General features: G+C 42.6%; 1 protein-coding gene across 5 annotated transcripts in view; it reads right to left on the bottom strand.

Annotated features, from left to right (window-relative positions):
* Positions 1–25,668, bottom strand: part of capn15 (calpain 15) — a 40,729-nt gene that overhangs the window by 11,931 nt on the left and 3,130 nt on the right. For 2 of the 5 annotated variants that reach the window (XM_061755773.1, XM_061755774.1), the window contains exons 2-6: positions 10,202–11,855; positions 6,627–6,835; positions 4,668–4,851; positions 2,248–2,471; positions 1,626–1,751 (exon numbers count right to left, since the gene is read on the bottom strand). In XM_061755773.1, the coding sequence (XP_061611757.1) occupies positions 1,626–1,751; positions 2,248–2,471; positions 4,668–4,851; positions 6,627–6,835; positions 10,202–11,833 (2,375 nt within the window). In that variant the 5' untranslated portion in view covers positions 11,834–11,855. The other 3 variants (XM_061755775.1, XM_061755771.1, XM_061755772.1) reach the window with 3 other exon arrangements.

Here is a 25,668-nt window from a genome sequence, read left to right as displayed (position 1 = left end):
CCACTCCACTTGCTTTATGGCAGGAAATTCAAGTGTGTGGCTCTTGAGAAAATGACATCTGAGACTACTCTGGACTTACTCTCACAGGTAGAAGAAGCCTGCATTGTGCGTTATCACTCTGACCCCCCATCACCTGATCAAAGGGACCACACTCCAGTAAAGGTGCACCTGCTCTCTATTTGTATCCAGCCCCTCAAACCGTTATACATGGAGAGCACAGTCACAAAAAGATCAGTTTGATCCATTTTAAAACAAGAAAAAAGGTAGATATTATGATAAATAATTCACATCTAATATAATCTAAATGTAGGTCAAGATGAGATTAAAGACTTCTAAATGTTAAAAAAAAACTACTTAAAGATTTGTACAATGCTTAAGCGAGCAAAACCTATTGTACAAATCATTGGCCTTTTTTAACTTTGTACATTAATGAGAGGTGCATTCGAAGGGAATGTGTGCACTCAAAAAAGGGGGAGAAGTTAAAAATGCATTTTACAAGTGGAGAGGCACTTCAACTTGATGTATCCTTTTGTTCATGAGATGACAAAGCCTACGTCAAGGAAACAAAAGTACACAACTCCCAAAACAAGAGCTGCATCAAAGATTCAGCCTTTTAAAACGATAACGCTCAATTCTGAGAGTTAATTAGTATGGCGTTTCAAACTGGTGTATTATGGTGCAAAAACACCACTGCAAACTGCAACAACCAAAACATGTTTATGCAGTCCTTGTATTGCTAGGATTAGACACAGTATGGGTGCAGGTGTACTTAATGAAAAGGCCAGTGAGTGTATGCTAATTGACTGCATTTAACTCATTCACTGCCAGTTGTTTTCAAAGCTGAGTATTGCCAGCAGTTTAGAGCATTGTGACTGAGCTTTAAAGACCCACATTATATTGTGTTCTGTGACAATATGACCACCGAAACTACTCAAAGAAAGAGTTCTCTGTTCTTTCAACTGAAAAAAAAAATTAAATTCATTTGCAGCTTTTTCCATTCTTTATTCATCAGCAGAACATGGGTTGTTTTCACCAAAACACTGGTTTATGACCAAAAAGACTAGGAAAGGGCGCTTTTTTAATGGCAAAATTCTCATTTATTTGCCAATGTACAACTACGAAACATGCCGTGAGGAGCAATCCTGACTCGTGACACACACTTCTGCTACCTATTGCGACACAAACTCTGTTTATACCGTACATACACGTACTCAGTTTGAATGTCAGGTGCCAAAACATGTCTGAATTCCAACGTGTTGGCATTTCTCTCCCTCATAATCGAGGTGACAAGCCAAGATTCATCGCCTAATCTTTACCTTCTACTCAAAACATCCGCTCTCTCAAAACCAAAGCGTTACAATGCCGCCATCTACAGGGATCTGTTAGTTAATACAGTGGTTTAGAAACCTACATTTCATAGACAAGCAGAGTGAGACCCTCTTCCATGACTACCTGGTGAAAAACATATTTGACGAATATATACGTCGGTGGCAGTTGGATTCCAGTTGAGGAACGGAAACATCCACGGCAGTGCACAAGTAATGGACTGCATTTAAGGATGGGGATATTACAAATACTGTGAAGGGTATTAGCAACACTTTCAAAGAATTGATTTGAGTTTGTACCTGTATCCTTGTACATCTCGTACATCCAATATGGAGTAGGCATGGCGAGGGCGCAGACCCAGAGACTCGTAGACAGCATCATCTACCTTCATGTTGCCTCCTCCACACGAGGCGCCCATCAAAAACCTACATGAGGACACCTGTCAGATTTCACTGTGCCTTGGCAAACACAATGTACTTATCTGTATTGTCAGAAAAAAAGAAAAGAAAAAAAAATGTGGGCCGATAAATCAGCTAGCAAAAATACTCCTCCACTTTGGTGATGAACCCTATCCGTTTGGCCTACAGTATGCGCTCTCATGACAGGCCCGGCTGGTCCGCTTTGATTTATTAAAACATACTGCAGCTTGTCTGACAGATGGGCGCCAGGCTGGCTGCAGATCACTGAGCCACTTTGGGGCTCCACTAGTTTGTCTGGTGTTGCTATAAAAGCGCAAATATCAAAGTGGTAATAACAGGAGCGCTTCAATTACTGTACGCAGATTGGGGAAAAAAAACTCTCAATGTGTCTTCAACATATGATATTGAGAGTTTACTCCCACGCAAGGATAAAACCAAATTCATTTAAATTTCTGGTAAAACCACCTCACTCTTGACATTTCTATACCAATGGTCTTCTTACCCAGCTTCCTTGGAACTGAGCATCTTGGCCCAGATCAGGTCCGTATCAATAGGCTCCTCCCGCGGGTTGGTGGAGCTGACCTGCAGCATTAGGGAATCGCACGGAGCCCCGGTCAGTGTGGCCAAGCCCTCGATGGCGCGCCCTGCCTGCAAGGCAAAGTAGGAGCCGTGGAGTTTGGCCAGGGCCTTCTCGATGAGCGCCACCCAGAGCTGCTTCCTCTGGGCCTGGAATGACCACAAACAAAGTGTCACATGTCAACTTTTGGACAGTCCTGGAAAGAGGCGCAGAACATTTGTAAGCGGTTGGGCTGTTGGCTTGAGGTGATGTTAGTCAGTCTCTTTCATTTTCTCATCAATGGTGCAAAGTTGTAAAGTACAGTACATATATTTTGTTACCGTCTTTAAGTAGATTTTTCAGGTATCTGTAGTTTACTTGAGCGGTAGGGTTGTCCTGATCTGATCGTGTGCCCAGAAATCAGGGCCGATCACGAAATCTTTAGCTGATTATGTCGCCTGAAAATATTGTCTTTTTCTTCTTCCTTTTATTTATTGTATTTATTTTTATTTTTAATTTTTAAACAGAGCTCACTTTATGCAGCAATCTGTGCATCTGCTCTGCCACAGTGCTTTTGTCCACAAAGCTTGTTTTCTGTGGTCGGAGAGAGAAAGAAATGTACACAAGCTTTTGCACCAGACTGCAGCTCATTAAGGACAAAGAGGCAAAGAGTGAGATGTGGACACATTTTGCTTACACGGCCGACAGTCTGGGCAAGCTGAAAGATACTAAAGTCTGCAAAGCTTGATATACAGTGTGACCAAACACCTTACTGAAAGAGCAACAAGTTAGCAAACGCGACATTTAAACGACTTACTTTCAAATAGAAGTCTAACAAGTGGGAATGAATTATTCAGTGACAAGCAAGTTTGGGCCCACTAGTTGCAATTGACGAGGTAATTAATCAACAGTGTTGTTTGTAGATGGTGGAGTCGAGCACTCAGGCAACGATTATGCACGAGCGTTGAGTCATTTACAGACATGTGCTTCAAAATAGCGACGTAAATGTAGTGTTCACTACGGAAGAAATCAAATGCGCTCAAATATATAAATCCTTAAAGCAATGCCGAGGTATCGGATCGGACTCAATATCAGCTGATACTCAAATTCAAGGGCCTGAACTCAGACTCGGGAGCAAAAATGTGATTGGAGCATCCCTATGTATTAATTTTTCTCCCTACATTTGAAAACATGTTTGTATGTTCCACCTTTTCCTTTGTCAAAATAGGCTCGTAATTTTCAACCTATGCGGATGATGTCATGACGTAAAAAAGACGTACATCGAGAGAGGTACAGTTGAGAGCTTGATTGATTGAGAAGCAAATTGTTTTATGTTGTCGATTTATGTAAAATATGTATGTAAACCTCTGGCATTCAAAAATTCCCTGTCTAATCTGAAATAACACCTACGGCAAAGGTACATTTGCCCCCCCCCCCCACCCCCTTTTCCCCCCCAGTTATCATTAGCTAATTTAGACTTTTATTGTTAGTCTATACAGAACCTTAGCAAAGCTATTGGAACACGGTTTTAAAACTACAAAACTTGTGTGCAGACAATCCCCCCCCCCCCCCCCCCCATTGTTCCGGTTTATCAACACAGGTACTGTATAATAATTGACAGGGGAAAAAAAAGAAGTAGTTTTCTTAGTCTGTGCTTTTCTACTTTTACTTAAGGAAAGGAGTTGAATCAGCACTTCTACTTTTGCCAGAGCCTTTATTATTATTTTAGTATTTGGACTGCTACCTAAGCACAGAGTGTGAGTACTTTTGCTACCACTGGTTCTACCTGCAATTGTAACATACGTCAATAATGTGTTTACTGTAAAAGATGCATAACGCTCTATTTCATAGTTGCCCTACTCCCTTTTGAGGTACACTTTTCCTACGAGATAATGTACGTTTGATAAAAAACAAGATACATAAAGGTGACTTAATATAAAAAGACAATGTGTGATAGATTTGCAGCAGCTCCACAAACAAGGGTACCACGTTTCACTGAAGCCTAGCAAGCAGAGAAAACCATCAATGTTACAAATGATGAATGTCACATAGAGCGCTATGGGACATTAACAGTCACATTCATGTTTGGCTGCCTTCAGGGGTCACAATCTGGCGCAAGTAAGACTATAAAAAGCCCGTCAGAAGGTGAAAACGCTGCCTCTATCCTTCCATCTTTAATTGCCTGTGTGCACTTGAAAAGGACAAACACCAGAGCAGAAATATCAACTCAATGCCTAACAGTCTTTTCGTTGCAACCTTTCGTAAAATGTCGGTATCTATATATTGATTGATATGCGATTAATTATTTGTGCAGACTATCCGCATTCCACGGCATGACTGGCCACGTTCTTTGTGTGCGGACTAACCTGGGAGAAGAGGAGGAAGCCGTAGTCGTCACAGGGCAGCATGTCATCCACCAGCACTGTCGTCCACGTCCCGTCTTTGCATAAGCGAACTTGGTAGGCTCCCTCGGTGCAAATCGTCCTGGTGATCATCACCCTCTCCACCAGCTCGGGACGCTCGGCCAGCACAGCCAGAGCACTCAGGAACCTGGAGAAAGACAGAAGGACAAAGGGAGACTTCTGTTTATTTAGCTGGTGTTATAGGTACTAAACAATAAAATATAAGGATTAAATGTAAGTGAATTAATCCCTTTATGTTATAATGTCACAATTATTAGCTTGCTGTTAAATGGCTTCCCGTTAGCCAGTCTGCGTGTTGACGGTTGAGTGCCTGGGCATCAGTTGTGGCCATAGGAGCTTGTGAATTAATGTGCTTGTTACCATTTGTTCAATAAACCCATTGAACATGCACCTGTGGTTTTGTAGATACCTCGCGTTGGCGATTGTAGACATGCTGTTGTGGCACGTTAGTGCTGCTTTGCAGTAGACACAGTGCACTTCTTTTTTTAAGTATGAAATGATGAAAAACTTTGGACATTTTCTGCCTATTACGTACTAATTCTTCATGGCTGGCCGCAATAGCGCAAACATATTTCTACATGGAGTGGTGCATCAGTGTGCAGTAAAGTAGTCTGTGTGGAAAAGTGGTCACAGCGAAGCTCAGACTTTTTTTTGTAATTTAATTATTTTAGTTATTCGATTAATCTTTTCAGCAATATCGTGGGCATTTCAATACATAGAATGCAGTGCTTTATCACCATGCTGCTTTTACGTTTTAAATGTTCTCAACAAGAACTAGTATCCTTGCTTTTGTTCAAGTTGGAGAGTAGACTTGAATGGGAAGCAGTTCAGTTTTTCACATTGTGATTATTGGAAATGATACAAAATTATATACCAATAGAATCATGCATGTTGCATTAAAAAAATTATACAAATTGAAAAAAATATATTACCCATCCCTAGTTGCCATGCTGTCAGCTTATATTACAGCTGTTATCAACAAAAGCAGTTGGCACATCTCTACTCTACTTCTATTGGTTGTTTGCTGGTTTATTAGGACAATTGTGTATTTGTATGTGTGTGTTTGTGTGTTTATGTGTGTGCGAGAGAGTGAGGAAGAATTTGGGTTACATCCTGTTGAGAGTGAGAGGATTTGGCTCCAGGGAGGGTTATTTTTGATAAGCTGTGTGCGCTGCTGATGTAAGTTGGAAAGGACAACTTTGTGATGGACTTTGTTGTATGTGTGCGTGGACGCGCACACATGTAGACACCCCAAAGGACACAAAACAAGGACAGAAAGACAAAGCAGATGTCCAGACTACTGTGAATTATCTTCCTGTCAGGTACATTTGTACATCTTTGCACCATGATCTCGCTTCTATTTTTTTCCCTTCGTTTTTTTCCCCTTTCCGACAGCTTATTTTCTCTTTGTTTTCATTTCACCGCCTCTCTGTCTTAGTCACCAACCCTATCTGCTGTATCGTCAAGGCTGAATTCAGTGCTTGTGAAATGTTTTGCAAAGACAAACAAGACAATCGACTCATCTCTTTTGTCTTTTACACTTCATTGAACAGAGCAGAATTTATTGCCTCTCTCTATAATGCTGCAGAAAGACTTATCTTGCCTGCAGCTGTGACAAATTGCACATTTACATAAATAAGGGGAGTAAAACTAATTATTATTTTATATTATCCCTTTCAAAGATGGTCCATTATACATCACAAATAGAGTTTTTTATTTGAGGAAGGATCACTTATTTTGGTCCTTAACATGGGAAAGTGGACTCAATTACAGTCTTTAGGTCTTTAGCATCCAGATTATTATGCACAGTGAATATAGAAGCAATCATGGCCTCCCTCTACAAGTTAAATTAGGAAGCCTGAGGAGCGTCCAATTTCCGTGTGATGCGTTCTGACAGCTCACCAGCAGTTTCCCAGCAGCCCTTGGAGGATGTCAGAGGGTCGTGGCGTGCGGAAAACGGACCACTTGACGCCTCGGTCTTTGAAGTTGCTGCATTTGATCTCGTGGGGGCGGAGCCACTTTTTGATTCGCTGCTGGACGCTGTCGCCCTCGGGGAAGCCTACCGATCGAGGTCCTGGGGGGAAACTGTCGTCCACAAAGTTCACCGTGTTCTAATTGAGGGTAACAAAGGACATGGTAGAGAGTGGAGAGCGAAAAGGAGAGAAGGAAATGGGTGAGACAACTAGACAAGTTTGCTTTTTACATAAATTGTAATACAGTGAACCTCTGTTAATCGCAAGGGATACTTTCCAGAACCACCCGTAACAGGTGAAAATCTGCGATATAGAAAGACCATAAAAAATTTGGTCTGTCTGCATGTGAGTTTCTGGGTGTGACCTGTGGCTGACAGCAGCTTAACGTTATATCTCCACAATTGAGTCCTACATAGTTCGAAGTCTTTACACATTTTCAGCAGTTATCTTCAAATATGTACATAATGTATTTAGAAACACATCTCGAAATTCACTTGACAGGGTCTTTAATGATAAGGAGGTGACATCATTCAAATACACAGCAGGAGACCAATGTGGAACCTTGTACCACACAGGGGGCAAGACCCAAAAGTGAAACCATCACAAACAAACTTTTGGACACATTCCCTGCAGAGAAACACTTTAAAACAAGAAACAGAAAATTAAAAATGCCTGAAATGAAGCTCATCTTTACTGCTCACATAACTTCACTACACAGTTACACAAACAGAACACGATATCCAATCCGACACACTATATGCTCATCTAAAACCCTTTTTTGTACAGCCACACAGGCCCCTCCGATTTCCTGTTTGTGGTGTTAGAAGCAAGCTCGACCAGCCGTGTTGCGAGACAGGCAGGGGATGTAATGCGGGCACCCTGCTGGTAGCTCCCGGTGTAGCAAATTGATTGCTCGCCAGCTCATAATTCAATTCTGTTGCCTTGATGCCGCATTAGTGACCAGACAAGAGTCACCACCTCGGCACCATCCAAGGTCACAATGTAGCATGCAGAGTGCATAGTTCACCGCTTTACGCACGACACCTTGAACTAGCTTTGACGTTTTATGGACGTAGGTGCCAATGTGGATTTACTAGCACAGTCTCGGGAACAACACTTCATTCAGCCCTTGACTTCAAAATAAGTGCATGAAGAGAAGGAACAAAAGGGTCAATCTTTCCCAGTGCTCACCTCTGTTATACACAAGATGCAGGAGTACACTAAAAGCTATTCAATTAAATAATCCAGTTGCTATAATGTAGTAAACTCAAATGAAATTTAACTGTCTTTTGATTAACAATGAATCTATGGTGAAAATGCAATAATTTCATTCAATCAAAATGACTGAAACAGACCCAATTTTCAGCCCCTGACTGTACTGGTACAATTACAAACACAATTTGAACCAAATCCAAATAATACTCTGGCCTGTGTTCTGCACACAAAAGAGCTTGGCAACTGACTATAATTCCAAGAGACAATCATCTTTACTCCATTCGTGTTGAATTAAAACCTGACTTGATTTGCTAATAGGGTTTCACTTTACAGTGACACAGAGTCTAAGGTGGTGTGATGTCTACAAAGTGCGATTCCCTGTTTCCATAACAGTGGACACGTGCCAGCATTGCAAAACATAGACCGCTCTCAGCGGACGCAAAACTGGCAGACATACAAGGCTGCTTTTTTAGGCGGCTGTAAGCTTGTAGTCAAATATTATAGGTGGCGAAGACAACCTGTTTATCTCCAGAAACATGCCAACAAGAATGCATAGAGACAGATTTCACGGCATCACACTTATTTAACGCAAAACAAAAACGAGCGCTTAGCACACTGGCGAAAAGCATCAATGCCATGGGGAGGGAACAGCTGTTAACGGCGAGCAGTCACAACAACCAGCACTTGTAGATAATCAAGGTTTTTCCGCAAATTTGCCGACATACTGTTAGAGAGTAACACAGGAGTAGAAACTGATTCAACTACAAAATAACTGTTCAATAATAACAATAATAGGTCAATAAACTTTTCCATGGTGACCCTGTATCACCTAACATTGTTTTTGACAATAGCAGTGGACCTTTCTGAATAGAGCTTGTCTATCATAAGAGCCAATGATTCTTTGCGGGTTTGGTTGCAGTGCTTGTCAAAAGACCTGTTACACACTAAAATGATTATAAACTCACAAAACAGAAGTTGTGTTTGGGTTACACCCCGAAATACTGTATGTTAGTTTGGCTTCTTTGCCTTCAGACGAACAATATTTAACCACTGTGGCTTCAATAAATTATACCACGGGTATAAAATTACTGGAAATTATTTATTGATTAGTGGCATTTCCATTCATTTCAGATTTGACGAGTGTTTAGGTGATTATACATATACCAAGGTTATTAGTAATAATGTCCCTCTGAGGAGAAACCTTAACTATGATGTGGCCCGTGCCTAAAATTAGTTTGACACCCATGAATTACTCTAAATCCCTGTAGGGGAAAGCCTTGAAGGAAAAAAACAACAATTAACACATCTTAACAAGACTAAACAACTCTGTACATAAAGCCTCAATTCCACTGATGTTGATCAACTGCTTGCCAAGTGATGATGTCTTGAGAGGAGTAGACAAACTTTCAGACCTTATACAGAACAGCTCCAGATGATTGTGTTCGTGATTACATTCACCATAGGGAAGGGGATCATTTCTGCCCTGCACTCAAGCTCTGCGGCTAAAAATAGGCCTGCTCAGTGTTTGCCTTACCATGTTCACGCACATGCAGTCAGCCGTGGAAACATTGTGACATTGGGACAGGTTGAGCATGAGGATTGATGTGAAGTGGCTTCAGAGAGAGGTGAAGGATCACTTTAATGTCAGTCTAGAATTAGGGAAAGATGTGAGGGGAGAGGGTAGCAGGGCTCTCAGATAGCTTCCCCAACCAGGAATGAAGCGATGCATAATATACAGTAAAACTCATCATCACATGGCATTGTGGTGTTATAGGAGGTGAGCATCCATCCAAATACTAAATAAATTGCATGCACTAAAACAGCTCACTGTTATCAGGTGTTCTGATTGGGGATTTCGAAATGAATTAAACATTTGAGCGAGGTTAGCATTTTTCAACCAGTTCTGCCATTTTGGACATTAGCAGTCTTGAGAGAGTTCTCAAATTGTGGCCAAGATTCACCCAAAAAGCAATCCAGACCAAAAATTGCAAGTAGGGGCAATACTAAATATGTCTTAAATGAGTTTTGAGAATGTGTCCTACCTAGAAAAACATGAAAAAAAAAAAAAAACATCCTTTATGCAAGTCAAATTACATTCTGTTGCAGGACAACAGAGGTCTTTGGTAAAAATGGTAAAGACCATGAATTTTCCAAAGCAAAGTTTGTGGAAGTGAAAAACTGAACAATGATGAGGTATCAAAACAATAAAAGAGTAAATACAGTGAAACCTTTTCCCTACTAATGGTGCAATATGTCATCAGTAGTGAGTGTGTTATATTTTTTTCTTACCTCTCTGCAGAAGCTGACAATGTTTTCCCAGAGCTCCTTGGCTTCACCCTCATCATTTCGCCGACGGGCCTCGACATGCATGCTCTCTCTCCTCTTCAGAGGCTTTATCACCTTGCGAAGGGTGAGGTACTGCTGGGGTGTGTGGCATGCTGCACAGTTCTTGGCCTTGATGTCATTGAGCAGCGTACATGCTGGGCAACTCCACTGCCCAGGCCTCTCCTGAAGGCTAGATGAGATGGATAAAGAAGAGGAGGAACTAGAAGAAGCCACAGCTGAAGATGAGGAAGAAAAACCTCTGCCCTGTTTCCGTGTTTTATGACCCGTGGAAGATGAAGAAGAGGTGGGAGTGCAGGAGCATGCTGTGCCAGGCCCAGAGAGGACCAGGCCACAGTGTGTACAGCAGCGAGGCAGGGCTGCCTGCTGCTCCTGAAAGCCGTGCAGCTTGGACGACCCACAGGCAGAGCACTTTGGAGCGCCTGTGGGATTGCGCAGGGTGCACTTGGAGCAGGCCCAAGTGCTGAAGTCCGGGCTAGAAGGGCTAGCCGGGGTGAAGCGCACCATCTCGCAACCTAAATCGATTAGGTCGGCACCGGCCCGTGATGATCGGCAGGTTTCACATTTAGACAAGCCACCTGGGTTAACTAAAGAGCAGCCTGGGCACTTCCAGGTGGGGGCTCCTGAGGAAGGGTGGTGGGCAGCCTGGGGAGTCTTTTGAGGGTCTTCTTCTTCTAAGATACTGAGCCGCTTATTGGGGTATGAGGGCTCCTGGGGTTGGGCATGTTTGGGTTTGCCAGGTCGCTGGGGGCCAGGCTGGGGGAGTACACTCGAACTTGAAGGAGAGGTGGGACTTGGAGTGTTAGTACCTTGGTTTGGTGGTCTCCCAGTTGGGGGCACCTCTCTCCTACTTCGTGGCACAGGGTTGTTCTGGAGAGAGGAAAAAGCACTAAATGCAGAAGAGGGCACATGTGGAGGTTCTTGGGGTTCGCAGGGAGGAGCTGGGGGTGAATCATCAGTTAGGTCAATGACCAAAGGGGGAGACACTGCTGAGGCCACAGGAAATCCTAGTACAGGAGTGCGAACCTCTGGTACCACCAATGCCTCAGGGGGGATTTTGGGTAACGATAGTTTCCTGGGTCCACCACAAGCTGAGCATGACAATGCGACCGGTGTATTGTGAAGCGTACAGCGGGGGCAAGCCCAGCCCGACTGCTGCTGCTCCAGGCCACCCACTTCCCCATTGCTCTCTGACCGTCTCAACATGTCCTCCTTTACGGGAACCTGTCCTTGGGGTTCTGAAAGCACTGTGGGCGTGACAGTAGCCGTTGGGGGTTCTGTAGTAGGAGCAGGTGGGAGACCGTTTGAGGTTGCAGCTATGGTTGTGATGGCAGGTGCAGGGGTGGTGGAGGATGGTCCGAAACCGCAGACGGAGCAAGCTCTTGATCCCTGAGGGTTGTTGAGGGTACAGCGGGGGCAAGCCCAGCGGTGCTCCTCGCTACTGCTCAGTCGAAGGATCTGATTAAGGTCAGGTTTCTGGCGAGGCGCCTCACAGATCGAACAGCGAGGTGCGCCACCTACATTTAAGAAGGTGCAGCGTCCACATGACCACTCACTGCCTCGCACTGCAGCTGCCATGGAGCCAGGAGAGTGAGAGTGGCTGCAAAAGACGAAACAAAGAGTAAGAACAAATTCTAGTCATCTACAATTGCCATAATATCACATTTGATGGTATTAATACTCAGAAAGTCAGATTTAAACCTTTTGGGTCCTGTGTTACCCATAGGGTACAATGTCTTGTCACTACCCTTAAACATGCAGCATCGGTATCCTTCTTGACATGTGACTTGGAAACACCCCCTGTTCTATTTTGGTCCTGGAAAAGGTACAACAGCTATTTAGGAGTCCAATAATCATTTTATGCGGAATGCTAGAGTCGATTCTTCCTTGAGGGACATAAATTGACTCCTGTACCCTTATTTCCAACAGCATATTGAGCAATATTGAGGACAGGTTTCTGGAAAGTACGAGGAAATGAAAGCTTGAGATAAAGAGGACAAGAGTGAATAGTAAGATAAACTATCAAGACAGGGAACACTTGCTTCCAGTGAGATAATGGTGATTATCTGAAGGAAGAGTAGGTAAAAGAAAAAAAAATTTAGACCACATGAGGATGGGACCCAGACAAAATGAGCAAGGAAAAATGTAGTGTGAGAGCGAAAGATTGCCTCGCTCAGGGGAGCAAAAATTAAATCTCTTTCCAGAGGGCATCGAGGGCAGTAAATCCATACACAATGGCTGTATGATTAGCGCCAAGAAATGCAGAAGAGAGAGCTGGAGATGGAGGAGCGGAGGCTGCAATTGCCTCACAATAATAGAGGTAAAATTGTGGCTTCTTAACCACAGACACTTTGCAAACTAGACAAAGTCAGACAATTCTCCATCCGATTATTCTAATACCGCTCTCCCTTCTTCTTCTTTTCCTTTTGGCTTGTGCCTTTAGGGGTCACCACAGTGCGTCATCCTTTTCCATGTAACCCTATCTCCTGCATCCTCCTCTTGAACACCAACTGCCCTCATGTCTTCCCTCACGACATCCATCAATGTTCTCTTTGGTCTTCCTCTAGCTCTCTTGCCTGGCAGATCAATCCTATGCTGTCTAGCCACACTCTCCCCTACCACAACCTTACAGTCGGTAACCTCTGCAGATTATATCGTCTGCACAAGATGTAATCCACCTGCGTGATTCTACCTCCGCTCTTGTAGGTCACCCTATGTTCCTGCCTCTTCTGGAAAAAAGTGTTCAATACGGCCATCTGCATCCTTTTTGCAAAGTCTACCTCCATCTGTCCCTCCAAGTTCCTTCCCCCTTCACTTCTTCATCACCCCTATTTCCTTCACCAACATGTCCATTACAATCTGCACCAATCACGACTCTCTCTGTCTGGGATGCTCAGAACTACTTCGTCTAGCTCCTTCCAGACTTTCTCTTTTACCTCTAGGTCACATACTACCTGTGGGGCATGGTCACTAATCACATAATACATAACACCATCAATTTCAAGTTTCGATCCGATACTCTTTTCACCTCCAAGACATTCTTAGCCAACTCTTCTTTTAAAATAACCCCGACTCCATTTCTCTTCCCATCTACACCATGGTAAAATAATTTAAACCCTGCCCATAAACTTCTAGCCTTACTGCCTTTCCACCTGGTCTCCTGGACACACAATATATCAACCTTTCTCCTAATCATCATGTCAACCAACTCCCAAGATTTTCCTGTCATAGTCCCAAAATTCAGTTCTAGGCTCTATGCTTTCCTCTTCTCTTTCTGCCGAAGAAACCGCTTTCCACCTCTTCTTCGACCCACAGTAGCTGAATTTCCACCGGCACCCTGCATGTTGACGGCGCCGGTGGCGGACATTGTTAACCCGGCCACGACCGATCCGGTATGGAATTCTTTGGATGAATACTCATATTTGTTTGGCAAAGTTTTAAGCCGGATGCCCTTCCTGACGCAACACTCTGCATTTATCCGGGTTTGGGACCGGCCTACAGTTTGCACTGGCTTGTGCCCTCCATAGGGCTGCATTCTAATAGCGCTCTCCCACTGACCTTTAATATGTGTATGCAAGTAGTCAGAGGAGCTAAGGATGTGCGCTTGGTGGCTTTGTCTTAACCAACACTTAAAAGTCACTGTCACTCAAGTTGCTCATGTGTGAACACTAACACAGACAAGGCAATGTGGGTATGATGGGATAGCGAGGGCGTAGTGCTAAGAGGTAAAGCAAAAAATTGGAGGGCAGCGTCTTTGAGTAAGCAGTTCATTTTCATCTCAAAATAAGAGGCCTTTCTTCAAGGACAACAAATTATGGAATGAGAGGACCGCTGATCTCGAAACAGAAGAGGAGGTTTATTCCATCACTTATCGCCTACTTATGATTGTCTCATTCCATGGTAAAAGTGGTCACAGACGAGCTATTTCAAAAACAGTTATAAACCAGCCACGCCTGCCAACAACAACCACCCTCATGTGACCACCCCAAATTGACACACCCACCAGAGACATAAATAGGACTCAACTCCTAAAATTTAGCATTGAAAAAGCCTTTTGGATTAAAGGTGAAAAGTCTTCACCAAGAACCAAGAAGAGTCCAGTTGCCTCGATAAAACTTTGGCAGATGCTTATTAAAGTGACTAGGTTCTAAGCTGCAGAGGTCAATGGCAGGGTGGCCTGATAGAGGGGAGTATTTATTCTCCTGGGCTGATGTCAGCACGCCAACCTAAGCAGCTCTCGGTCTTCCAATGTTCACGATAAACAAGCAAACACAAACAACAACAACAAAAAAACGTACTCGGCTATTTGCTTTGCTTCAACAATTGTTCGAGATGATTATGGGAATTGTGTGTTTATGTGGTTACTAATTAGATTACATGGGAAATATTGCAATGCTTCCATTACAAAGCAACCCAAAATGCTTGCAGCAAAATGTTGCCCTCTTCTAACTGTGGCTGTCCAAGGTTATAATTGATGACACGCAAAGCTCTCCAAAGTCTGTCTACAAGGACCTGAAACAGCCATGACAACAACGAGCGTCAGTGCCTCATGTTTGATGACAGCTCCTTCCCTATGTCCATTTCCATAACTGTCAAGCTGTTTCATCTACAAAGTCGTAGTGTCAGGCACATGGCAAATTTGTCAAATCAATTGATTTGGTTGGCACTGGAGCTAAGGGAAGGGAAATTTATGTCTGTCTGCAGCAGGCGTCAGAGCTCAAAGGACTTTTACAATGAGCTGATCACCCTCTTGAGGATTTTTCAAACATCACACTTAATTACCTCATTATTTTCTGCTCTAAGTGTACGCCGATAAGGGACAGGTAACTTAATAAAATGTCACAATCCTGGCCTTGGATTAAAAGAAATGCACAACTCTGGTCAGTGATCCCAGGACGGTACTTAAAAAAAGATGCTCTTTGCGTCAGTGCGCCACTAACATAAGTATGTGCGCCAACACACAGACCCATGCTCGCACCTTTTCTCCTTGGCCCTGTTCAGTCAAGCTGCTCTAAAAGTGCCCACTTCAGCGCCTCAGTTGCTCGGTGTCGCAGACCCGGGCAGACAGCCAACAGCTTACAGTGGAGCGAAAGCGTGAGAGATGGAGAACTCCACCTTCAGAATAATGATCTTTTCGCAATGAGGATTTCAGTGCATAGTACCTAGTCTGAATAAATCATCAGGGCATCAACGACCCTTGCATAAATGTTCACTGGCTGTAGGGCAATCATGTATCCTCAATTGACCTCCAAACCTCCAAACGTCAGGCGCAAAGTTGAAAATGAGTCAAGTGTTCACGGCTCTGTCCAGATTACAAATAGATGGAAGACAATGGTGGATGCACCATGGGTAAGTGAGGCCAGGTGCTAAGGCTGCTGATTGTGTGTATGCCAGTCTACTGCTGGCTGCTTGGATTCACTCTGCATACTGAACTCTGCTGTGAGATCAAGTAAGCCGAGTCTCGCCAGCTTCTCCCCGCCTCACTGCGAGACATTTGGCCTTTGTGCGACAGTCATTAGCACTGCCTTTCCAAGCTTGGCCCAGGGCCCGGGGGCCTAGAGGAAAAGTCTGGCCTTCTCCTTGAAGAAGCTTTTTGGTTTATTAATACTACACAAAATCGAGCACCATCCTGAAAATTGATGCCTCGATGTATGTACATATCAACGCCACCACAAACTCACACTTAAGTGTTGAATGAGTTGCTGGAGGAAAGTACCATGACTTTTGAACACTAACATTGAAAATAAATTATCATTTGTTATTATTTAAAAACACCAAGAATTGGCTACAATCTTCATAGAGTGCTGACATTTTATGGACCTGTGAATCAGAAATCAGTTTGAACTAGCATGTAGTTTGCATGAGTCAGCACCTTAGGGATATTACACAACTGACAGCATGCCATTAGGTGACTCACAATGACAGTCCATCTTGTAACCAGATGAAACTAGTACAACTTTAATCCTTTTGTACAAAACCACATATTTTGTCTTGCTTATTCTATACGGCCCGGCATCAATTGGGTAACGGAATCAATTCAACCACCAATCAAACAGTTTAAGCTATTTATCATGATGAACATGTGAGGCCACATTACTACAATGAATCAATTCCAATTCATTAATGTTGGGTTCAACATGTAGTTTCACTTCTACTACATCCCTTAAGTTAAATGCTTACAAACACATTTTGTTAATATGCTGGGCTAGAGGTGTCAATGAACACATTAGATTTGACTCAATTAAAAAATAGCTACTTGATAGACAGGCCTTCAATAGCAACAAAGGATAGGCTGATAGGCTATGTGAAGCCAATAACTCCTGCTGTGCTGACATTATCACAGGTTTCCACATAAAACACTTTACAAGAAAGCGAGGTACTAGAGAGATAAACCCTTACCGGCACAGTTTTACTTGAATGCCATGACACACCTTTGTCGATGATAACTGAAAATAATTCAGGTTGTGAAACTTGTGATTATTAGACCAACAAGCTGAATAAGCACTGTTATCATTATTCACAAAGGAGAATGAGTAGGCAGGAAATGTTTGGAGCAATCTTGTTCTGATAAAGCTTTTTCAAAGGCAGGAACCCTGATTGGTACCAAAAACATAGCTTGGCAATTAAAAGGATTCCTGTTAGCACACATGATTTTAAGGCAAAATGGACTATATATACAACTCCCGCTGCCATACAAGTTTGAACAACATTTTTCACTCTAAAGTCACCTCCACCGTGCAAGTGAAGGATCTGATTGACAAGTAACTTTATAATTACTTCAATCCAAAATGTGGCTTAGCCCAAACAGTTATCAGAATGTAGTAAAATCTAGATTTTGTAATGCAAAATATAGCAATTTAAGCACAACACATCCACTGAATTTCTTAACGTTTGTACAATTTAACAACAAATTGTTGTGAAGACCCATTAAAAAGCCTATAGTGATGTGGCAACATAACAACTCGAACCAGAACCACTTCAACTCATGTTATTTTAAAAATGGATCTTTACGCAAACAGACCTCTAAATTGACTCAGTTTCAAAGTCCAGTTTTGAACTGAAACATTCCCCTGCTCGACAACACAACAACGATATGATGCTGTACAAAACAAGGACACCATTGTTCAATTTAACATACTACCTAAGGCTTCAAATTATATAATTATAAAACAGTAACACTTCTGTTGCTGATTTATGAAAGCCCGATATACACTATATGAGCACAAAGACCTTAGGACCAAGGTCTCATAACCCAATTAAATCTTAACAGGATTTTTTTTTATCTAGTTCCCAAGCAAAGGACCGTGCTTGAAATCTAGTACAGGAAAAGGGCAAAGGAAAAAGTACAGAGGCTCCTGACCTCTACCACTGCCCTCAGTGAATATTTCATGACCCATGTTCATTTTTGCCAAGTGAATATGTCAGCAAAGGAGACAGCTTGGGATATTTGAATATTTACACAGAGGAAACTGTCTGACTGGGTTTTAGTGCATTGTGGCAAATAGCTAGCGCAAGCAGGAAGCTGACAAGACACTCCAGAATGAGAGGAAAGAAGTGACGATACGGCAGCAGAACAGTGTCGTGGGTATAAAGGAGGCAAGCCGTCACTCCATGATGCCTTTAGAGATAAAGTGACCAACACAAGTACTGTACCAATGGGTTTTAGCCTCCTCAGCAGAAGCCATGCTGACACAGCAAGAAGGGAACTTCTCAGTTTGCGCAAGTGTTGTGTTGTAACACAGTTCTAATGTAAAAGACGCACAAACAGGAACGAGAGACTCAACAATAGCCCAGTTTTGCAAACAAAGCTACGGCATCAAGACATAAGCTGCATGCCAAATATGATTTGGTGCTTTGGGAGCTGACCCCATCTTTATCAGCCAGCTTCCAACAAGGGAGGACAGTCACTGAAATAATTCAGACGTCGGCACGGGTAGCGGCCATGCTACTCCAGTCTGGTGTTGGACAGTTTTAATCCAATTAAAAGGGATAGAAAAGCCCATGGAGTAGAGGGGCGATAAATGCAATCATCCATCATGCTAAGAGAGGGAACAGTCACTGGGCTCGACTATTTGAAGAGGAAAAAGTGACTTTTGTTGCTCAGGGTTGTCAAAGTCATTAGCAATCACGATGGTAAAATGATGCTGCTCTATACATCAATCTGTATGAATATAGCGAAGTAATATTTAGAAAGGTATGTGAGAATCTGGAGTCATTGGCTTTCAGGCTCATATTGTGAAGCTGGAATTGAATTCCTGTTTTCTGACAGCAAATAAATTAAATAAACACTGATGCTCAATTTATTGGAATACACAAATGGCTGATACACTGAAAAAAAGATGTTATATATTTTCTCGAAAGACAAACAAGGCTGAGAACACTGTAGTCAGAAAATATGCTCAAGAATGAATACACAAGGCGGGCTATCGCAAAGCGGAGGATGTTGTCTCTTTATTTCATGCTTTGTCACAATTCAGCAAAGCTTGCCGAACAATATTAGACTGACAGCAGTGTGTAGTGAGGGTCTATGTGTTAGAGGTGTAGCAAGAGGGTACACATCAATAAAAAAAAAAAAGCACAATGTTTTTATGTCTTATATTACCAGAACGTGGCCGTATCTGTTGCACAATAAAACATATTTTTTTCTGGATCGTTGGTAGCCATACAGCATAATGTAAGGATGTAAAAGAGTGTTGGCTGGTGGAATGTTGATGTGGGCTAAAAGTAGAGTAAACAACGGCAGCCATTGCAGCATTCAGCGTTAAATATAGAGGAACCTGCTGGCGCGGAGCAGGTATTAAGAATGATGAAAGCCGGAGCGGGTGACTGATGCTGAATAAATAATGAAAGCCATTGTGGGGAAAATGTGGGGAATATCAATAACTAACAAAGGGGCCATGATGCTCTGAGTGACTCGGCAACAAGTCCAATACCTTACAGGCGGTCGATATCTACTGCATGTTCTAGCTCTACTTGAGATGACCTAAAAAAGATAAGGCAAAATTGGAACGACTCCAACATATTCCTTAGAGGGCGGTTGAGAAAATAATTTTAAGATTAACAGCCAGTTAAAAAAGTGCTAATCAAAGACCTTACACACGACTGACAGCCAATTTCCCTATGGTGACATATTTTTGAAGCAGTGCAGTGTAACATTTTCAACGGAAAATCTTGATGTTTAGAAAAAATAAGATGAAACATCCTCTTCTTTTAAAAGAAGACTGTTCAAGGCTTAACAGTAATAAGTGCAATGAAGTTGACCGACATTTAGGGACGGGAATTGAAAAAGTTCTTTTTGAGAACCGCTTCCCAGTAACTCAATTCGTAGGAATCGTTTGTTTGCTTGCCTGACGATTCCAATTTTTCATTCCTCTTACGTCCCAAATGAGTAATGATCTCCGTAAGAAATGTATTCCGGTTTTCAAATTTTTCTAACACGGCGCTACCGTACGATACACCCTCCATCATTAATCATTACTTTGATGCATAGCTTCCGAGTCAGTAACACAACAACTGTCACCATTTTATTACATCATCCTTGTGCCTCACTCTCCCGGTGCGACCCAATAATCCACGTCTAATCCAACTGGTAAATTAGTGTTACATTAGTGTAACAGTTGAATTGGGCGCAAATCGATGAGTCATGCCTGTAGGGTGGAACGCTGGAATGACACGCTAAAGCGGCGACCGTTACTGTTACACTGGCCACTTCAAAGCTGAGTGCAACAAACGGAGTCTGTGCAGTGTGCATGTGTAACGGATGCCAGCTCGCACAAAATCGCGCATATTTAAAATCCTTCATTTTCAGGAAATATGCTTGTTGCGCAAAAAGCTGGAGGTCATAATGCTCAATGTCAACATATCACTCAATGTTGGAGTCAACTGCTAATGTTAGCTGGGAATTGTTGCTATGCAATTGTGACTACCATCTTTCTACATTTAACATTACGTTAGTGGATAACTTCTTTTCACACTGATGTGTGTGGCAGCCATTGTTCATAAAAAAAATTTAAAAATCGATTTTTAAACTTTACACTATGACAGAAATGTTCCTCAAAACAAAATGGTTTCATAAAGGTGACATTTGAACCTGGGACAAATTAATTGAATTTCCATTATTTCCTATCATAAAAACTGTTTTGAAATCCAAACAAATCGGAGGTTGACCAGCATCCCCGAATAGAATGAGGTCGACCTTAGAGTTTTCACGGTAAATTGTCTTTGTGGGTGGCTTATGCCTGGAAGTGTTGCCCGGGTCTTCGAGAATGCTTCCTCTCTGTGGAATTTTTCATTAACTCCCCAAAATGAGTGAAGAAAATGAGGCAGGGGTAGGTAGGAGCTTAATAAAAGCTGATATTCTCATCGACCGCCCTCGAGCTTGTTTTCACTAGGTTCAAAACAGTCAGATCAATCACTTCTCAGGGCGAGACAATTGACACCACTGCCAAAACAGTCCATAATGTGCAGCTGCGCTTGTAGATGCCAAAGGGGTGGGATTTTGGTTTACAAATCCAGCTCAGCCAGATTGAAAGTCCAAGATAGAAAAATCACATGAAAATACAGCCTCAGATTTGATAAGGTTTTATGAGTTGATCCATGGCTGTGAGGTCATCAAATTCTCAGTGAGCTGTGCCAAAAGAACTATTAGTTTTCCTACACACCAAATGGACGTAAGTATTTCTATAACCAAAACATTTTGGACAATTCTATTCTATCAATGTGCAACAGTTCACAAAACAAACTCCATAAAGGTATGCTTTGAGTTTGCTCTGGAAGAACCTTCGACCCCTTGACCTCAACCCTAACAAATACCTTTGGGATGAACTAGAAACTCAAGTGGAAGGTTTTTACACAAAATGGAAACTTAAAACTCCACATTTTCATCTCCTGGGTCAATATCACTATAAAGTGCATTTGGTGTCCTCATCAAAATCACTCAGTCATCATGAAAATGGAGCAGTGGCCAAACATTTGCACATATACCAGTACAATGATAAGTATCTTAATAGGTGCTTCTACACACATTTTATACCTTTTTTTCCCCCAATTGATGCATGGGATTTTGGCATGTCCCCCACACTGCTCTGACAACTACAGTGTGTGTAGTAAGTGATTGACTCGTTTACAGGTATATTCGTAAACTGGATTCTAACTGTTAACTGCCACAGACATATATACAGCGAGAACGTTTTTCAACGGGAAGGCGTGGAAGAGGGTCTCGCCCAGCTTGTCTGTGAAACTCAGGTTTGTAAACCACTGTAATGACTAAGAGATCCCTGTAGATGGCGGCTTTACATCGCTCTGGATTTGAGATCAGCACAGCTTTTGCGTAGAAGATAAAGATTAAGGTGTGATTCTCAGCTTGCCACATCGGTTATGAGAGAGAGAAATTCCAACACATTGGAAGTCGGACAAGTTTAGGCATCTCACACTAGAACAGAGTATATACCTGTATATGCATGATGCATGGTAAAAACAGAGAATGTGTTACGGTTGAAATAGTTCATAATGTGAATGACAAATTCCATGCAAAAAAAGCCAAAGACATTCAATTTGAACGATACGGTGAGTTGCTCACGGCAAGTTTCTTAGTTGTACATCCATCCATTTTCTGAGCCGCTTATCCTCACAAGGGTCGCGGGAGTGCTGGAGCCTATCCCAGAGAAATCCCACACAGGCACAGGGAGAACATGCAAACTCCACACAGGCGGGGCCGGGGATTAAACCCGGTGCTCAGAACTGTGAGGCAGACGCTCTAACCAGTCGTTTACCGTGCTGCCAGTTGTACATCTGTAAATAAATTATTATTTTTTCCATCAAAAGCCCTTTCTCAGTCAGTTTTTTGGTCAGAAACCAGTGTTTTTGGTGAAAACAACCCATGCTCTACTGCCTATTACTAAAGAATAGAAAAAGCTACAAACAAACTTTTCCTGGTGAAAGAAATTTTGCTCTCTCTTCTGGTAGGTTCGGTGTTTATATCGTCAAAGAACACAATATTCTGTGGGTCTAAAAGATCAGTCGAAATGGTCTAAAAGGGCTGGCAATATTGGGAACTCTGGTTTGAAAACCAAAATGTGTGGGAGCCTGAGCAATACGCATTTCTAACAGTATAGCATCTACTTAAAACAATGACTATTAAGTTCAGTGGGAAATCAACTTTTTGGGGTGAAATGGTTTCGCCTCAAAAGGCACCTTACGGCGATATTGGCTCTCCTGTGTGTCTCCTTGGTGATACAATATACTGTATTTGTCCACGCAGGGATGCTGAACAGCGTCGATAATGATATTTTTTCAGCATAAACAGCAAGGAATTATTTCTCCTGTAACCTTCTCATGCCTGGTGGGCCAGGGGCACCCTCCTGGCTTGCACTCCAGTTCGAGGCTGCTTTTGACCTTGTTGGCTCTTACCTGCGCTCTCGGTGAGGTCGGGGAGGCGGTTGCTGCTGCTGCTGCTGTTGTTGGCGCGTGATGAAGGTGGTGCCCCACACTGGGCTGCTGTGACTGGTCCTGAGCCAGCCCACCGGGGGTGACGATGGGTAGGGGTTGCTACGGAAACCATGGTCCGACTCGGTCTCTGCTGTGAGGGACGAGGCCGAGCTCCCCATCACCGTAGTGATAGCAACAATTGGTTGGAGAAGAAGGCGTTGTCAGAACACAACTTATTTTTGTTGTAGAAGTTTCCAGTATCGGTAGTAGGACTTCATTGGAGTTCTTAGACCCCTGAATCTGTCACTCCATTGGAGAATTTCTCACAGCGTTGTTTTCTAATTGTCCGTCTTGGTGACTTTAGGCTTCCCTCCACACTGACGCTCTTAATTCCTCTCACATACCTTCGGACATGCCTCGCCAGTCTGTGCAGGCTCATGCTCGGTCCTTCTTTTATAAAATATGCCTCTTGGAAATATTGCTGGGTTCGTCGAGGCCATCAGCATTAGCCTCGTGGTCCATGCAGACAGTTGCAAACAATCAATAGCGGCATGGATCTTGAGTTACATCCAGTAAGAGAAAATCAATGTGCTGCATTTCCTGTTGAGGGTGTTGGCAAAACTACAAGCATGCTAATTTTCCAAAATCTCATCTTTCAGACATGCAGTCTGGCTAACAGCTGGACTGAAGCAGAACCACCTCAGTGGCCACAGCTGCGTATCATCCGTGGGCTTAATTCAAATGGGAAATGTTTTCCCACGCTAAAGGTATTTAGGACCCCCACCCTAGTGGAAGCCATGATTACATAACAACTAAAAGAGATGCTTGTAAAAAGACAACTGTTCTAACAGTTTCCGGCTGGGTTGAAGTTCCAAATTTGTGTTGGAGCCCACTGTCAAACCAGTTGATCAACTTAAGCTGGAATTTCTGCAGGACATACCTGCTTGTCATCACTCGCAAAGTGCATTTAAACACGCACACAAGTGATGTGTGTGAAATGGCATGTAAAAAAAAATAATAATAATAATAATAATCGCATTTGCATGAAGTGCAGTAAAACAAGTGTCACAAATCGAATGCAGAAGGTGTCATCAGCCGTACAGTAAAGCCAGGATCACATCAGCTGATCAGTTTGCCACTTGGCTGTTACATGAGCATTTATCAGTGTAAACACACGCACACACTTTACCGATCAAACCAATTCAAGAATGTATACTAAGAAAAAGCATGCTTGTGTCCGCTTCCCTCAGTAGTACAGTAAGAGAGGCCAGGGAGCGTGTCTACATGCAGTCGACGCGCAGCCTGAAAAAAACCCCCCAAAAACAATACAAATAAAAAAAAAAACGTGAATAACCCACCAACAGGGAAGTCAAAATTCAAACCATCTCCCACCGGATCTCATTTGGGGAGGCGATCATTTGCCAGCAGAAGCATTTGCTGCCTGAATACGCAAACGTGAATGTCTTTTCCAAGCAGACATGCTCGCTGTTTTCTCCTTGAATGCAGCAGGACCTCTTCTTCTTCTTATTCTTCGCGGCGCTCTGTCCCACGCGTCTGCCAAATGGCTCCACTTGGGTAGCTCCCATTAAAACACGTGTGTCGTCCCCTCGTATTTAGCTTGCCATATGATTTAATTGCCAAAAAAGCGAGAGCGCAGGGAACGCGGATGCGATCCCCTCCAAACCAGCGGATTAGCGGAGAGCCAGCAGCGCGCATGCGCGCTCTCACCGCCGGCAGTGAGCAAAACTAGTCGTCAGGAGATTGAAATAAATCGCAAAAAGGGTCCAAACTGTGAGGTTTTAGTCACTGTTGAGAATATGCAGAGGTGGCAAAAGTGCTCACGCTGTGTACTTAAGTAGAAGTCCAGATACTTGCGTCGCAAAACACTCTCTGGTAAAAGCAGATCTACGGAATCGACTCATTTACTCAAGTACAAAAATAAAAACAATTTTTTTTTAACTGTCACTCATATTATTCAACATCACTTTTGATAGCTAGCCAGCGTTGGTCCAAGCTTTTAATCTATCAAAACAATGTGTTCTAACAAACAAACAAAAATAGGGATCATGCATTTAGTTTTTAAAGACCGAGTACAAGCAAAAATGTGTTTTATTTGAATCAAATTCAGGGCATTAAAATTGGTTGTTACTGGACTGTCTAGTTGTATTCGATGCCCTGAGAATGTAAGGAGAATATTCAATTCCAGGCATTTGAATTAAACATTGCTCCAAAAACACAAAACAAACTTGTCTTGAACGTGGCATAAATTTCACGCTAATGTTACACTTCTTAGAGTAACAACTTATCATTACTGACATTTTAACATCCAACTGTACGTTGAGAAACATTTCACCTTACTGTAGCCTGGAACACAAGGCATTTCAGTTATGCGGTGTCTCAGTCTGAACACTAGGGGCATTATATAAAATGGGTACATAATTAAGAAACTAAAAAGAATATAGAGTCTTGTGGAAATACAAGTAGCAATACAGATGCCATCTTACCTCTGTGTGTCAACTACAAAATATAGCGAGTCAAAAGAAATACAAGACAGCTTCTCACGTATAAGACAAGTTATAAAATAAAACTGTGATACGACAACTGAAGTGATAGTATGTCAAACTATTTATTGAAGTCACTAACGGTGAGGTAAAGATGAAAAAGAATAAAAACAAAATAGAACCGAGAAAACGCTGTTGCTCATTGGCGTATGGTCACATCATATCCTGTAAAAGTAGTTTACCACACGCATATGATGGCAATGCAAAGCGAGTTGGCTGCTTTCAAACGTAGCCTAACATTTGGAGCCTCCGCGGCAATGCGTGAGTGTTCATTCTCAACTCTGAGAAACGTGTTTTCAGCTGCCGTTTGCCAGAGACGTAAACCCCCCAAAAACGAGTGGAAGGACACGGTCGCATGTAGAAACGCGCCCAAGCTAAGCCTTGTGTTTAATTTACCTAACAATGCTTGCCGTACATACCAGATTT

Source organism: Phyllopteryx taeniolatus, chromosome 19, assembly GCF_024500385.1.
Source record: "Phyllopteryx taeniolatus isolate TA_2022b chromosome 19, UOR_Ptae_1.2, whole genome shotgun sequence".
NCBI lineage: Eukaryota > Metazoa > Chordata > Actinopteri > Syngnathiformes > Syngnathidae > Phyllopteryx > Phyllopteryx taeniolatus.
The sequence above is the reverse complement of the archived record's forward strand: the minus strand, read 5'-3'. Positions and strand labels throughout refer to the sequence as shown.